At 42.2% G+C, this 16,228-nt stretch overlaps 1 protein-coding gene across 3 annotated transcripts in view; it reads left to right on the plus strand.

Annotated features, from left to right (window-relative positions):
- The first annotated feature begins 663 nt into the window (after positions 1-663).
- Positions 664-16,228, plus strand: part of Sec24AB (Protein transport protein Sec24AB) — a 40,712-nt gene continuing 25,147 nt past the window's right edge. Inside the window, exons 1-4 of one of the 3 annotated variants that reach the window (XM_045769954.2) lie at positions 664-804; positions 2,576-3,039; positions 11,664-11,771; positions 13,538-15,312. In XM_045769954.2, coding sequence (XP_045625910.1) covers positions 2,577-3,039; positions 11,664-11,771; positions 13,538-15,312 — 2,346 coding nt within the window. In that variant the 5' untranslated portion in view covers positions 664-804; position 2,576. Of the gene's footprint in view, positions 805-1,001; positions 1,023-2,575; positions 3,040-11,663; positions 11,772-13,537; positions 15,313-16,228 lie in introns of those variants that run through there. The other 2 variants (XM_069322047.1, XM_045769972.2) reach the window with 2 other exon arrangements.

The following is a 16,228-nucleotide window of genomic DNA, read 5'->3' on the forward strand; positions in this document are numbered from 1 at the left end:
TACTAAAGCTTGAGCAATGACATTGCGTAAAAGCTGATCAGAGGCACAATTGCTCTGTTCAAATCAATATATATAAAAGGAAGTCCTAAGTCGTTCTTGTTATAATAGTTTTTTGTATCCATTTAGCAAAGACGTTCACGATAAACTGTCCTTATATAAGGAGTTTAATGGGTCAGGGTCGCAGGGGAATTAGACCATAAGGTAAATATAATTAGGTTACGGGGTCACCAAATTGCAGTATGACCTTTGGGTTTACGAGAACGCCAAGATAGAACAGTCCCCATAAGAATGCAGATGTTAAAATCATATAAGAAAGTGAGGAGGATCCCAATATGCGTACGGAGGCTTAGATATAGTGCAAATTTCCCAGACGGAGCTGAGCATGACGGGTAATCTGCCACGATGTCCAAGATGGCTACGATGTCAACCTCCAAGATTTGTTAACAATACACTCCAATAACTAACATAGATCACAGTTACTTACAACCAACCAAACCCTTCAGTAACCTAGGCGACGTTACATAATCCTTCATGGGAGCAAGAAGGAGTTAATAAAGTCTCGCGGGCGTGAATAAAATGCTAGCAAAATTAGAAGTTTATGTATGTGGCATGTGGTGGGCAGCAGTGCGCATGCGCCCTCCCGCCTGAGGTCATTTCCGGCACACAGCTGAGAGTTGTGTTGACGATGGCTCGGTGATGTTCTCTCTCTGTGTCCACGCCTTCATGCTTTATTGGCACTATTGGCGGGAGTAGATACTTCTTATTACCATACCTTCCCCCCGAAACAAAATTGAAGTGAAGAAGGTAAGAATGTGAGCGAGCGAGAGGGAGAGAGAAGCGTTGGGAAGACTTGAGTGTTGTGTTGGGAGGTCCTGTAGGGAGTGGATGGTGTATGTGTATGTATGTATGTCTACTGTTTGTTGCTGGGGGGTTGTGAGGCTCCCTGCAGCTGGAGTAGTCGTCGTCGTCGTCGAGGCTCGATAATGCATTCGCGGTTTCCCTATACGCATTTGTGATTAAAGGTAATTATACTGCAGGAGAGCGTGTGTGTGTGTGGGGCTCCACTGACAGGTCGACGGGGCTGCAGGAGTCTTATGACATTTGGGAGGCTGTGTCGACCCGTTGGTAGAAAGTTGTCGGCTTGTCAGCCTCCTGAGCCTCGTGAGGGCCGCCAGCATCTGCCCCGCCCTCTGGGGGGGACACTTGCTTCATGCACACACCTTTGTTGTGACGTATTGATCACAAGGGACTTGGCCTGGCCCAATGTGATGTGTGGGTTTGTTTACTACCCCCCAGGCCAGGGTTTGGCTTTCCCCCCAGGCCATAGTTTGCCTCCCCCCCCCAGGCCATAGTTTGCCTCCCTCCCCAAGCCATGGTTTGCCTACTTTCCCTACCTTCCCCCTCAGTCCATGGTTTGTCCCACACCCCAAGTCTATGGTTTGCCTTTGCCCCCCCCCCCAGGCCATGGTTTGCTTACCCCCTCAGGTCATGGTTTGCTTTCACCCCCCCCAGTCCATGGTTTGCCTTCACCCCCCCCCCAGGCCATGGTTTGCCTCCCTTCCCCGCCCAGGCCATGGTTTGCCTCCCTTCCCCGCCCAGGCCATGGTTTGCCTCCCTTCCCCGCCCAGGCCATGGTTTGCCTCCCTTCCCCGCCCAGGCCATGGTTTGCCTCCCTTCCCCGCCCAGGCCATGGTTTGCCTCCCTTCCCCGCCCAGGCCATGGTTTGCCTCCCTTCCCCGCCCAGGCCATGGTTTGCCTCCCTTCCCCGCCCAGGCCATGGTTTGCCTCCCTTCCCCGCCCAGGCCATGGTTTGCCTCCCTTCCCCGCCCAGGCCATGGTTTGCCTCCCTTCCCCGCCCAGGCCATGGTTTGCCTCCCTTCCCCGCCCAGGCCATGGTTTGCCTCCCTTCCCCGCCCAGGCCATGGTTTGCCTCCCTTCCCCGCCCAGGCCATGGTTTGCCTCCCTTCCCCGCCCAGGCCATGGTTTGCCTCCCTTCCCCGCCCAGGCCATGGTTTGCCTCCCTTCCCCGCCCAGGCCATGGTTTGCCTCCCTTCCCCGCCCAGGCCATGGTTTGCCTCCCTTCCCCGCCCAGGCCATGGTTTGCCTCCCTTCCCCGCCCAGGCCATGGTTTGCCTCCCTTACCCGCCCAGGCCATGGTTTGCCTCCCTTACCCGCCCAGGCCATGGTTTGCCTCCCTTACCCGCCCAGGCCATGGTTTGCCTCCCTTACCCGCCCAGGCCATGGTTTGCCTCCCTTACCCGCCCAGGCCATGGTTTGCCTCCCTTACCCGCCCAGGCCATGGTTTGCCTCCCTTACCCGCCCAGGCCATGGTTTGCCTCCCTTCCCCGCCCAGGGCAATTCATCTATTTAATTATGAAAATTTTCTTTGAAAAAAAAAAAATGATTCTGATTAAGTAGTGAATATTTGTCGAGTTCTGGAAAAATAGTTCAAACATTGTAAACTCGGTACATTTCACACTACTGGATTTGTTATGCTTCATGTATTTTTGTTTTAGTTTGTGGATACAGTATTAAATTGTTTAATCTAGTAGTCACTAATTTAATTTTACCTCAGGATGCAACAACCACCGCCAGTTATGAATGGTGGGGGTACAGGACAGTCACAGCAACAAAGGTTTCCCTTAGTGCCCCCACCTAGACCTGGTGGCTTTACAAATCTTCAAGCATCTCCTTCGATGGTTATGAAACCTCCAAGTGCTCATATGGTCCCTCCAGGAGGCTCTCCCAGACTAGATGGTCCTTTAATAAACGGTCCACCAGCAGGGCCACCGAGAGTGCCTCAAGGAGGAAACTATAGACCGACACTCGTGAATGGACAAGTTGCTCCGCCTTCTGGTCCCCCAGTAAGACCTCCTTTAGGGCCACCCCAGAGGTCAGTAATTAACAAGTCTGATACTCCTATTGAGGCACCACCAAGAGGCCCATTGCTCAAGCAACCATCAGGCCCAGCCCCTACTATAAATTCAAGCCCCTTAATAAATGGGCACCAGAGACCATCTGAACCCACCAACCTTCCAGGTAAACGTTTTAGTAAATTGTAGCTAAATATACAGTACTGTATTTTTTCTTAAAGATTTGTTTTGTGTGTAATACAAGATATTGTATGTACAGCTGGGATGGAGTATTTAGCAAACTATTGCCATTTCTTAGGTTTTCAAAACTAATGACATTTAACTTTAATCATTATTCATTAATTTTCTTTGATACAGTATTAAATAAATTCCTGGGAATTATTTGAATATTGTAAGTTAAAGCAGAGATAATAAATTTAACGACTTTGCAGTATATATATTTCTTTAAACTAGTAGAGTTCTTTGAGGTCTTATTTTAGTACTACAGAAGTATAGTGTACTGAAAACAATAAGTAGAATACTGAAGACAGTAAGTCACAATAACCTGGTTGAAAATTACGACTTGATAACTGTCCAAGACACCAAAATGTATTCACTTTATTTTCAGATGGGTTTTGAATTTGAATTTTGAATTTGAATTTTGGGTAGGTTGGGTGTCTTAATACTGTACACTGTACTGTACAGCACACTGAAGGCACTGTAACCTAAGAGGGAATTATGCTTAGAGATTGTGACATGCAGGTTAATATTGCTTCAAGAGAAAACTAGCCCAGACAAACCGTAGGTGCATTCAGATTTACCATTTTAAAGTTCCGAAGTATTTTCCACATGTTGATCATATTTGTCTCAAAAATTGTGTGTCCCATATTGCTGTAATTTATTTATTTTTGGTACACATTGTAATCTACAGTATATTACAGTATTTTTGGTAGATCTTTTCACCATGAAGACTCTTTATTGAGGTTTCAAAGAGAGAACAGGAGGATATTTGTTTCGGAAATAAATTTTAGTCACAAGACACAGTGCAGTTACATGTTGCGAGATATTGTAACTAAATGCGTGGATAGCTTTGGGTAATTATCAATGTGATTTATCAGTGCTGGTATTTAGCTCACCAATATTATGGCCAGTGCCTTAATAGGAATCTAATTTATATTCCTTACCGTTTTTAAGGTACGTATTTTATTCTAAAATATTGTCACTTGTTTAACATTTGATCACCCAACCCCCTGGGGAGGATGGGTGTTCCCCCCCCTATCCATCCCCCCATTACCCATACCCCCCCCCCTGGGTTGGGCAAAGCTTGAATGGTCTCAAACGTACAACTCTGAACTCTGACCCCCCTGAAGGATTTGAACCTGGTCTGCCAGAATACCATGCCTCTGAGAATTCAGTACTATAACCACTTGGCTAGTGATGACCTGTCATATGGACCAAGTTTGAAGCCTTCATGGGTCATAGTTTAGTGATTTATATATATATATATATATATATATATATATATATATATATATATATATATATATATATATATATATATATATATATATTATACTATACTCGACTCCAGAAGTGACTCGTTCGAGTCACTTCTGGGGTGTGAGTTTTCAGTTGCATATTGTCCTGGGGACCATTCAGGCTTGTTCGCATATATAATATATATATATATATATATATATATATATATATATATATATATATATATATATATATATGTCGTACCTAGTAGCCAGAACGCACTTCTGAGCCTACTATGCAAGGCCCGATTTGCCTAATAAGCCAAGTTTTCCTGAATTAATATATTTTCTCTAATTTTTTTCTTATGAAATGATAAAGCTACCCATTTCATTTCATGTGAGGTCAATTTTTTTTTATTGCAGTTAAAATAACTGTAGATATATGACCGAGCCTAACCAACCCTACCTAACCTAACCTATCTTTATAGGTTAGGTTAGGTTAGGTGGCCGAAAAAGTTAGGTTAGGTTAGGTAGGTTAGGTAGTCGAAAAACAATTAATTCATGAAAACTTGGCTTATTAGGCAAATCGGGCCTTGAATAGTAGGCAGAGAAGTGCGTTCTGGCTACTAGGTACGACAAAAAAAAATATATATATATATATATGCGAACAAGCCTGAATGGTCCCCAGGACATATGCAACTGAAAACTCACACCCCAGAAGTGACTCGAACCCATACTCCCAGAAGCAACGCAACTGGTATGTACAAGACGCCTTAATCCACTTGACAAGTGGATTAAGGCGTCTTGTACATACCAGTTGCGTTGCTTCTGGGAGTATGGGTTCGAGTCACTTCTGGGGTGTGAGTTTTCAGTTATTTATATATATATATATATATATATATATATATATATATATATATATATATATATATATATATATATATATATATATATATATATATATATATATATATAAAAACCAGATCCACTCAAGTGGTGCCATCTGTGAATCATCATATAAGGAGATTCATAGCCTACGAGAAAATGGGATCAATATCATGTGGTTACATGTCTAGTTGTATAGAGGAGTTGTGTTAATGCCTTTGTTTATCTTCCCTTCTTCAAAGCAAAATACTTTAAAATTAACAATGTATGTTTAAATGATGTAGGTGTGAACAGTGAGGAAAAATATTGTGAAATGAGTTTATATCTTGTACGTAGCCTGAGGGTATTCATGTCAGTGAAAGTTGATGAGGAATTGAGATACCATATATCATGTTTATTTGGGGATTAGTAGGAATTAGGGGCATTGTTATAAGAAATAATTGTAATTTCTTTCCTTTGCTTTTTTGTTTGGTAGCCAGTATATTCTGTATTGCTGCATATATGGTAGAAATTGCTTGGGCATGTCATTGCATTTGTGAATACAGTACTAGTAGATTTGCTGCAATATTGCTAAGGATGGCAGTATTTTATGTAGAGATTACACCATGTTGTGATGAGACTTTGAGTTGACTGTGCTAATACTAGATCTAACAGGTATATGAGACGAGCAGCTTATTAACTTTTAAATTACTACTATCTTTCTCAAATGATTGACCCATGGGGCTTCTTTCATTTGTGAAAGATTTAATGTGCTTAATATACAAAGTTTCTAAATATTCTAGTTTGATGTCGTTCAGTACGACATAGTTCGACCTCTGTAAATCGTTTACCATGTGGGGGGAAATCCTGAAAGCATTGACTACTAAATTCCTGGGCATTATTTAAAAAATTGGCACATTTCAGGTGCATCACCATTAACACTTTCGCGCTATCTGGACGCGCCGGCGCGTCCGGTTTCGTCTAACGTAAACGCATAGTGGACATAAAGTTATGTCTTCTTTTAAAATATTTGTATAAAATTCAATTTTAATCCGATTTCATTGGGGTTTGTTTCAAACGACGCGCCATGAAGTTCTCTTTCTCACCACTAGGCCGCCTGGCGCGTCGGCCTACCCGGTCACGTGACGGGCCCATTGTTTTCGTGTCACGTGTCGTGAGTCGATCACGCTCCCTTCGCGCGCCAAACTCGAGCATTTTTACCCGTTTCCGTGTGGATTATACCCAATTACTTCATCAAAAATGGATCAAGGTCAAGGCCCAAGCACTTCTACGCCCAAGGAAGCCTCCAGGTCATCGAGAGTGGACAAAATAACCCAAATTTTTAAGAAGTGGAGCGGAGTGAAGCTCACACCAACAAAAATTCCAGGCCTTGTGGAGGATTTATCAGAAGCTGAAGGTGATGTAGAGGTATTGGAGGAAGATTTTGGAACCCACAACGATTATAGTGTACCTAGAGCTAGAGGGAATGATACGGCAACGAGTGATGAGGAGACTGAGGCCCTCACCGAGGAAGAGGAGGCACCGCGACCCCCTCCTCCTCCATCTCGGCGCACACGTGCATCTAGGCTACCTAGAAAAGTAGCTACCAGACATGTTACTCGTCGTAGGAACACACGACAAATTGCGCCAAGTGATTCTGAAAGTATAAGTGATGAGGATTCATTCGAGCCTGCTGAAAGGCATACACGTACAGTACGTACTCGGCAGGCTGGGGCTGGTGAGGGCTGGAGTCGTAGCAATACTTCTCCAGTTGTTGATGATTTTACTGGAAATCCTGGACTGAAAATTCCCAAGCCTACTAGTGCACTGGCTTATATTCAATTGTTCATCACGCGTGCCCTCCTTGAGTTCTTTACCGTTGAAACAAATTTGTACGCTTCGCAGTTATTCCGGATGGCCAATGAAAATGTATCAGATATTTGGACCCCCAGTGAAGGTGAGTGAAATGTCGCGATTCCTAGGACTGTTCATATTGATGGGCATAATTAGGCTCCCAACTATGAGGATGTATTGGCAAACAGCAAAGCCATGGCATGCTCGTTTCTTCAGCTTGTTCATGCCGTCCAGACGATTCCAGCATATAAACCAGTTTTTCCACACATTCAATACCAATGCAGTGCCCGTGAACAATCGTGATAAGTTGATAAAAGTGAGACCAGTGATGGATTACTTGAAAGAGAGGTTTGCTCAAGTTTACATCCCCAAGAAAGAGTTGTGTTTGGATGAGGGTACAATGGCATGGCAAGGCCGACTATCCTTCAAAGTGTACAATCCAAACAAACCAGACAAGTATGGTGTGAAACTTTATATGCTTGCTGAATCTGTCTCTGGGTACATATATGACTTTGACGTATACTCAGGTATTGGTAAGACGATAGTGGATACAGTAACGGGGTTGATGCAGCCTTTAGTGAACCAGGGTTACCATTTGTACATGGATAATTACTACAACTCGGTTACCCTGACAGAAACATTGAGAGAACTTGGGGTGTACACATGTGGCACAATTTGAATGCTACGTGGCGCCCCAAAGGTATTGCAAGCTCTAGCCAAGGGTAAACTTCCACTGGATACCACAGTATACCGCCGCAAAGATAATACCTTCATTCTCCTGTGGAAAGACAAGCGAGTGGTTTCAATCATTACCAACATCCACAATGCAGACACTCAGCGAGTTCAGCGAAGGAAGCGAATTCGCAACCGAGACGGAACAAGTGGAATACAACAGGTAACAGTGAACAAACCGACTGCAATTTGCGAGTATAATAAGTTCATGAAAGGTGTGGACCACTTCGATCAAATTGTTAAATATTACCATTTTACCAGGAAAACTCACAAGTGGACCAAAAAGATTACCTTTTATTTCCTGCAAATGGCATTGCATAATGCCTATGTTTTGTACAAATACAACACAACTGATCGAAAAAAGCTAACATTGCTACAGTTCCACGAAGTGGCAATCTGGGCCCTATTGCACTGGGACACAGAGGAGTGGCCTAAAACATCATCATCATCTCAACACTTGCGGCACGCTCCAGACATAAATGATGACACAGCTCCTGCCAATGCTGACGCCATGCCAACTCCCGGACCATCTGGTGTGAGGCGGCCTTTGTTCACTACACCACCTCAAGATGAAGCAGACAACGAATCTGATCCCGACATGTCTGCCACACTGCCAGTTGACGAAACTGTTTTGTCAGATGAATCTGACTCTCCTGCAACTCCTGTTACACCTCCAGCGAGAGGACCTGGCCGCCCTATTGTTGATTCAGAAAATCGCATGAACTACAAACTGAAACATGAAATTTACAGACTGCCCAAACGTCTCAAGTGTCATGCATACGCACGGTCCGGTAAAAGGAAGGACACGAACTATGGATGCAAGACCTGTGGTGTTGCACTCTGTGTTGTTCCCTGCTACACCAATTACCACCGGAAACAGGTGTATTGGGTGGTGAAGAAGTAACCACCCGCAACAGCTTCACTCCACCTACAAACCATCTGTTGAGCAACTTCAGGAATGAAGAACCTGAAGAAGGTGGAGTGAAGAACAAATGCTCAACTTACTGTTCCACAACCAGCCTTCCCTTGGTAAGTACACCTATTTGGTCCAAGTTTGTGTAGTATAATTTAGCTCATATAGAACATTCTATTGCGAAAACATTGCCACAAAAATGAATGACATACATACAATAATAATATCAGAACAGTGAAATAAGTATAAACTTTCAAAGCAACGTTTCGCGCGCGTGTCGTCCGGTCACCGTTACCGGGTAACAGTGCGCCCACTTCCCACACTCTTGCGGGTGGGCTGGGACCATTATTCTACGATTATATTCATATCACCGTGTTGGGAATTTTATTGAGAGTCCATTGATACCAAAATTAAGGCTGTAGGACAATTGTAGAGGTGATGATAATCCCAAGAGTAAAAACATTTTTTTGCTGTTGAGCACTCACGGCGACTCATCTTCGTAGTTATTTATTTCATGCTGGTATCTCTATAGCTTTCGTGACTTTTTTTACTGATGTTCTTCTAGAGAATTTTATTGCGAACACGTTGGTACCAAAATGAAATACATAGCATGAAAACTAAGGTCAGAAAAGTAAAAAGAGTATACACATTTTTGTTTTTACGCTTAAGCGATAAAAACGCCGCGCACACATATGGTTGGCTGAGTGACCTTCGCCGAGAGCGCGAAAGTGTTAATTTACTACTGACTTAGCATGTTAACATTGATGCTATGCAATATTTCAAGGACTTGTATGGACAAGGAAGATATTTGTGATGAGAAATCTATTACAAATAGCATACTTGACAATAAATTTTCAGAGCATGACGACATCAACCTTTCTTCACCTCACCAGTCAAACTAAAATGCAGTAATTAGTATTATATTTATTTTCTCTGCATCAAAAATAAATTTTACAATATACAAAGGTGAGAAAATCTTGTAATTCTTTTTTGCATGCACCCGGCAAGTCCTAAAAAATAGTGCACAGTTTGAGGGGTTGAAGAGGAATCCAAGGAAATGTTTGCTTTGCATTTCAGTTTCCAAACTGTTGTTCAATAGATGCAAAATATGAATAATATTTTATACTGTACTTTGGTATATGCCTCGCATTTCCCCAGGTCCAGCCTACATAACCTTTCTTTTGTGCCCCCTCACTCATTATAAGTGGACCATGTATGGCAGTAGTTAAGTGCTTAACCGTTTGCTTTCTTTCCTACATTGTCTTAGTATGAAGTATCATCACCTCATGGGTTTACCACTAACCCCCCAAAGTGTGACCATTAAAATTGCTACCCTGACAGTGACAAAAGATTAATTAATCTTTTTTCTTTACCTGTTTGGCATTCCTTCTGCCATTTGTCATCAATGTTGTGATAAGAGCCAGAACCAAGCAAAAACTTTTTTTGTATTACCATTTTATAAAAGTAATGATTCTAATGCAGATTTTGGAAGATCTTTGTTGGTCATAATTTGAGGGACCAGGAAGGGGAAGGGCACTATTGAAAGAAGGCGTCAAGCCATTATGACTATATAGCACTTGGAAGGGTTCAAGATAAGGATTTGGGATGGGATGGGGGAAGGCCTAGTGGTTGGGCTCAAGGATAGTGGGGACCAGGAGCTGAAGTTCATTTCACCAAATTTCTTTTTGCCTCCCATGACTGCTAGGAGACAACATGAAGCTATTTAACACTTTTGCTGGCCCGGTGGGCGACCCGCTGCACACCGCAAGGTCGGCCAAGCATTGCCCTTGAGTATACAACCTCACTGTTTCTTTTTCAGCCTTCTCACCTCAATTTTTGTGCTACATCGTTCAATTTAGTATCAAATGGTTTGCAATAGAATGCTGTAAAAAAATATTTGCATACAGTATAAGAACATGTCTTGCTTTTCTATATTTTCGACGAACACGCTACATATCTTTTCCCTCGTACGTGATTCTTTCGATGCTTTCGTCATGAATTGGCACTGTTCTTGATCAGTATCCATCTGGAAGTCAGTTTACAGTGTTTATATAGCCGGTAACACCAAATACCCGAGATATAATGACCAGAAAAGGGAACTTTTTGACTCTAGGAAAGGCCATGGCTGTCACGAGCGAGGTCACGAGAACAGTGAACCTCCAGTGTGAGCAAGCGCCCACACTTTGGGTCAGGATGCCATGTGGGAAATACATAGAATTGGAAGAGGTTGGCGTGCATTTTAAAAATAAGTCCCATAGTATTTGGACAATAAATAGAATTTTAACATTTTTAAATTAATGACTCCATTTTCGTCATCATGCACTGAGTATTTTGGTTTTATGATGAAATATGCGTGATCAGGCAGTGAAAGTGTTAAGCTATATGGGCAGCATTATTATTCCAACATTGATGCAAAACAGTTTGCATCAAACAGACATACAAAGCAGCATGTCTCAGTTTATTTGATAATGACTGCATTGTACCAGACGATCAACAAATGGTGATAACCACATTGAGGGGTTAATAATACTGCACCAACTATGTACGTGTTTAATGCCCTCTAGATATCCTTACTAAATATACACTTTAAAACCTGTATTACATACTTTCTTTACTATAGTGACCTATCCAAATGTCATATCCGATTCATGCAGTGTAATCAATCTTGGTTATCACTAAATTGTTAACTGCTTTACTTCTAATGACTATATTGCCATACACTTTGCCCGTAAACTTGGTAGTGTTGATCAATGCTAGTTGATCTAGTTCTCTCTGTGCTTACATTTATTGTGTACTGTATATAAAAATGCCATCTCAACTTTTACAATCTCGCAAGCATGCCTCTTTAAGCATGGATCTTATCTACCTCTGCTCTTCTTTGTTGTATTTTGTTTGTGCTTGTATGACTCCTAACATGTTTATGATGTTCATCCATTACATAACTGGTTGGATGTGTCTTCCTGTCTACAGAGCCGCTATCTAACCGATCGTCCAATCGGTCTTCTCGCCAGCCTTCCCCGATTCCTACTCCTCAGCTTGAACGCATGGAGACGCAGGCCACGCCAGTCTCGGGCCTGAGTAAGTGGTTGCTTATACTGGTCTCAACTCTTTACATGGAATATTTTTTATTTTTTATTCATCATTTGTCTTTGTTCGTTTTTCTTCCTGCTATTTGTGATTATTCATATGAGCTGGTTATTCCCAAGTTTATTGCTCTTTAGGCAAAACATTAAAAAATATCAAACAAATAATTTACCATGTTTATTAGAGAAGGATTTCAGATTTCTTGCTAACCCCGTCTTTTGTGGGTGTGTACATATTGGTCTAGCAATAAGCGCTCCAATATAGGTTATAGCCAAGAGTTTTCATTTATTAGCTTGTTAAATGGTTGTTGCTAAACCTATGGATACGCAGGAAAGCTCGATCATCATTGCAATCCAACCCTTTGTCACATACAGTATTACCCAAGCCATTTGCCACATTGGTGTCTGGGTAACTAATTTTTTCTCTAAAGAATAGTCCCCAGTGTACTCACTGCCTCTATATCTCCAGATTGGCTGAAAGCTGTTGTAAATTTATCTCATATAATAATTCCTTTAGCTTGCTTAATAATTCTTTGGTCTGGGTTAGTAGAGTTCATATCAATAGGTAGAATAATATGCTTGGGGAAACTGATTATGTAATTCATCAATGTATTAAACTAGAAATTCTTTGTTTAGCAAAGAAAAAGACTTCACACATGTGATAATAGCACAGAGCATGTTTCATACCATGAAGATGTAAAAATAATGAGCAAGACTGTTCTTGTGTTTGAACAGCAACAAGTCTGTGATGCAGGGCAATTGCATCACTGCAGCAGTTACCTCCTTACTGACATCATTATGCTTCAGTCGTCAACACAAGTCTTGAATGAGTCTAGAATGAGTCTCGTTTACTTCACAAATCTTGTTTGCTCAGACACACCTGCTGGCTTATTTTCATTGATCAGTCTGTCTTAACGTATCCCTGATTGCTTAATTTTAAAGCATAGAACTTATGATGTACTAGTATTATGGGCTTGAATGGACAGCCTGCTCTCTTGATTTGCCACATCATACGTATATACCGTATCTTTCAGTATGAAATTTGACATTTATATATTTAAAGTTATTTAAAAAGAGATGACAGTTTAACTAAGATTGTATATATTCTTACACTGTGTGTACAAGTTAAGGACATAATTATGTAGAACCAGGAGTCTGCTGCAAATCCAGGGAGGAGAAGGAAGACAGTCATAAGCATGCCTGCGCCACGCAAACACATTACCCTCGGCTACTCTCAACACCCAATTGTATCCTGTCACTTAGCTACTGACCTGGGATGCTGTACACTTTTTCTTTTTCTAAACTGCATGAAAGACTTTGCACAAGTGACTTAAGGATCAAAACTTTTGTTAAACTCACTTGGGAAACTGGCATTCAAAAAGCAGGTGAAAGATTACAGTATTTGCAAAGTTTTCACTATTTGCTGATTGGTCAGCATTAGCTCCTTTCTTGGAATATTCTGTAGGCAATATCCAGAAGAAAGCAGAGCAAGAGGAATATCAACCATTTGGTACACCATAATTGAACATGGTATTTGCTCCATAATTGATGAGGTAAAGATCAGTTCTTAGGCTAGCAATGATTATTAGCCTGCAGGAAATACTTGGTAAGACTGCTTTGAAGTTTAGCTTATGAAATTGTTTGTTAATGCTACACATTACATGTTATTTTCTAATGACTATTGCATACATTGATTTGTATGTCTTATTCACATGAATATTGTTAGTTTGAAAATATTAATATTTAAATAAATTATTGCAGCTCCAAGTGGATCCTCAACAAATTTGAATGAAGGCCATCATCCACCTGCATCACAATCCCAGCCAAGCTCTTCCCTAATTGACGGACCTGCAAAGAGTTCACCTAGGATGTCCCCAATCACAACAAGAACACACTTTGATGGACATTCTTTACCAGTTAATTGCATCCCAGCCAGTGTGCCTGTGTCTAGTGAATCATCTGTTAGTGGAACACAAGGTAGTAATAAACCTTTAAACAGAACTGTCAATCCACAATTCACAAGTGGTGCTCAAATAAGTAATCAGCCACAGGTGCACTATAGTGGGCCAGTATCATCTCGTAGTAATCTATCTAGCAGTACTGTTCAGCCACCAGTTAGTGGCCACTTTTCAATGGTATCTAATAATGTACCATCTTTTGCAAGACCTGTCAGAGACTCACTCAGTGGTAATCAGTTAGGTGGATCCTCTGGCTCTGTTTCTGGAACTAATACAAACACGAGACCACATACCAGTGAATCACAGGCCGTTGTTACTTCAGTGAGTGGTGGAACACATCAGTTAATTGCAAAGAGTCACATGGGCCCTCCAGCAGCTTCCAAAGCTTTTCCAGCTGTCTCTTCAGTTCCTCCAACTGCAGCTTCTTCAGTTCTAGCTTTACCCACCTCCCCACATACTACTGCTCTTTCTGCTGCTCTTCCATCACCATCATTGGGACCTAGACCATCAGTGGGGCCTTCATCATTATTAAATAATCTTCGGCCTTCAGTTGGTTCTCAACAAGCTGCATTGGGCTCTCAACCCATGTCAGTGGGTTCTTATCCATCATCATTTGGCCCTCCACCGACATCCATCGGCCCTCCGACATCCATCGGCCCTCCGACATCCATCGGCCCTCCGACATCCGTGGGGCCTCCGACATCCGTGGGGCCCCCACCATCTTCAGCAGGACACACACAAATGTTGATAGGCCACCAACCAGCATTGATGGGACATTCACCAATGTCGGCGGGCTATAAGCCAACATCTGTAGCTCCCCCGCCTATGTCTATGGGTCCACCACCAGCGTCTATGGCTCCCCGACCACCATCAATGGGTGTTCCACCCATGTCGATGGGTCCCCCACCTACAACAATGGTTCCCCCACCTACGTCGATGGGTCTCCCACCTACATCAATGGGTCTCCCACCTACATCGATGGGTCTCCCACCTACGTCGATGGGTCCCCAGCCTACATCGATGGGTCTCCCACCTACGTCGATGGGTCCCCAGCCTACGTCAATTGGTCCCCCACCTACATCAATGGGTCTCCCACCTACATCGATGGGTTATAGACCACCTATGATACCACCACCACTTGGAAATGCTGCAGGGTCAGCTCATTATGGATCAGTGTCACAGTATCCAGGTCAGCAGCAACATCAGCCACTGCAGCAGCCACCGCAGCAGCCACCACAGCAGCAGCAGCAGCAGCAACAGCAGTTTCAACCACAGTTTAGACCAGGGGGACCACCTGATGTTAGTCAGCTGTCACAGCAGTTGGGTGGTTTGTCTGTGACACGTGACGGATGGAATAAAGGCTGGGGAACACATCAAATGGACCTGTTACAGCAGCGTCAAGTGCTACCACCCGAGGGAGTTGTGCCTCCAAAACCGGTGCTGGCTCAAGAATATCTCCCAAACTGCTTCCCTGATATATTCAGATGCACTCTGACAAAAATTCCCGAAACAAAGTCAGTTTTGCAGAAGGCCAGGCTTCCGTTTGGCATGCTTATACATCCATTCAAGGATCTTGAGGTAAGTTTGTTTCTTATGGATTCTGCCTTTGGTATATTAGCTGTTCATTGAAATTATTGTAGTTGTGCACACAGTAAACCCTCTCTTTGTAGGTTTATTATTAGCAAATTAATATTTGGGGGGGGTGTCTCTCCTTTTACAAGTAAGGGGTTGTTTGCAGATTCAAGAGTTGACAGTTACTTTATCAATATTAAGTGTCTCCTAACTCTTGTTCCAAAGTTACTTTACATGGTTTATTTGTAATGTTGTATACTGTATTGGTGAATGTATAAAGAAATGTTACAGTATTTGTAAAAAAAATACAGTAGACCTTCACTGTCCACAAGGAATGTATTATGTTATTTCCCAGTTGCAAATATTGTGTTGTATATAGTAGATTTATACACTAGACAGTGATGTAAATGAGTAGTAAAAAAAAAGTATGTTAAACACGAAAACTGCAACAAACTTGTGAATACCAAAATTAACCTCATATTTTGTGAGTATTGTTAAATAATGCCTAAGCTGTGGATTGGTATTTTTTCAAATACCAGTAGTAAGGGTAAGAAGCATCTATTACAAATTTGATAAAGCCAAAATATATGTAAAGTATATGCTTCACGTGATTATAAGAGGGGGCGGTGTCATGTGCAGTGATTTTACTGCACAGTACTTGCCCTTACCCTGTAGCGTATGCCAATTGGATTTGTCCATCTCTTGACTTGTATTTTACGTAATGCAGGTGACCACCAAGCATCATTGGTGAGGTTTTCTTTATATAGTATATAGTGTAGATAATATAAAAGTGTGCATTATATTTCTGGGTTAGAAGAGGTAGCATTATTTAGTAATACAGTAATACTTAGATAGGTCTTTCATTGAAGTAGTAAAGTTTTTTTGTTTTTTTTTATTCTCGGGCAGGACAGAAATAGTTGGG

This window comes from Procambarus clarkii, chromosome 10 (genome assembly GCF_040958095.1).
Source record: "Procambarus clarkii isolate CNS0578487 chromosome 10, FALCON_Pclarkii_2.0, whole genome shotgun sequence".
In the NCBI taxonomy this organism is placed as follows: domain Eukaryota; kingdom Metazoa; phylum Arthropoda; class Malacostraca; order Decapoda; family Cambaridae; genus Procambarus; species Procambarus clarkii.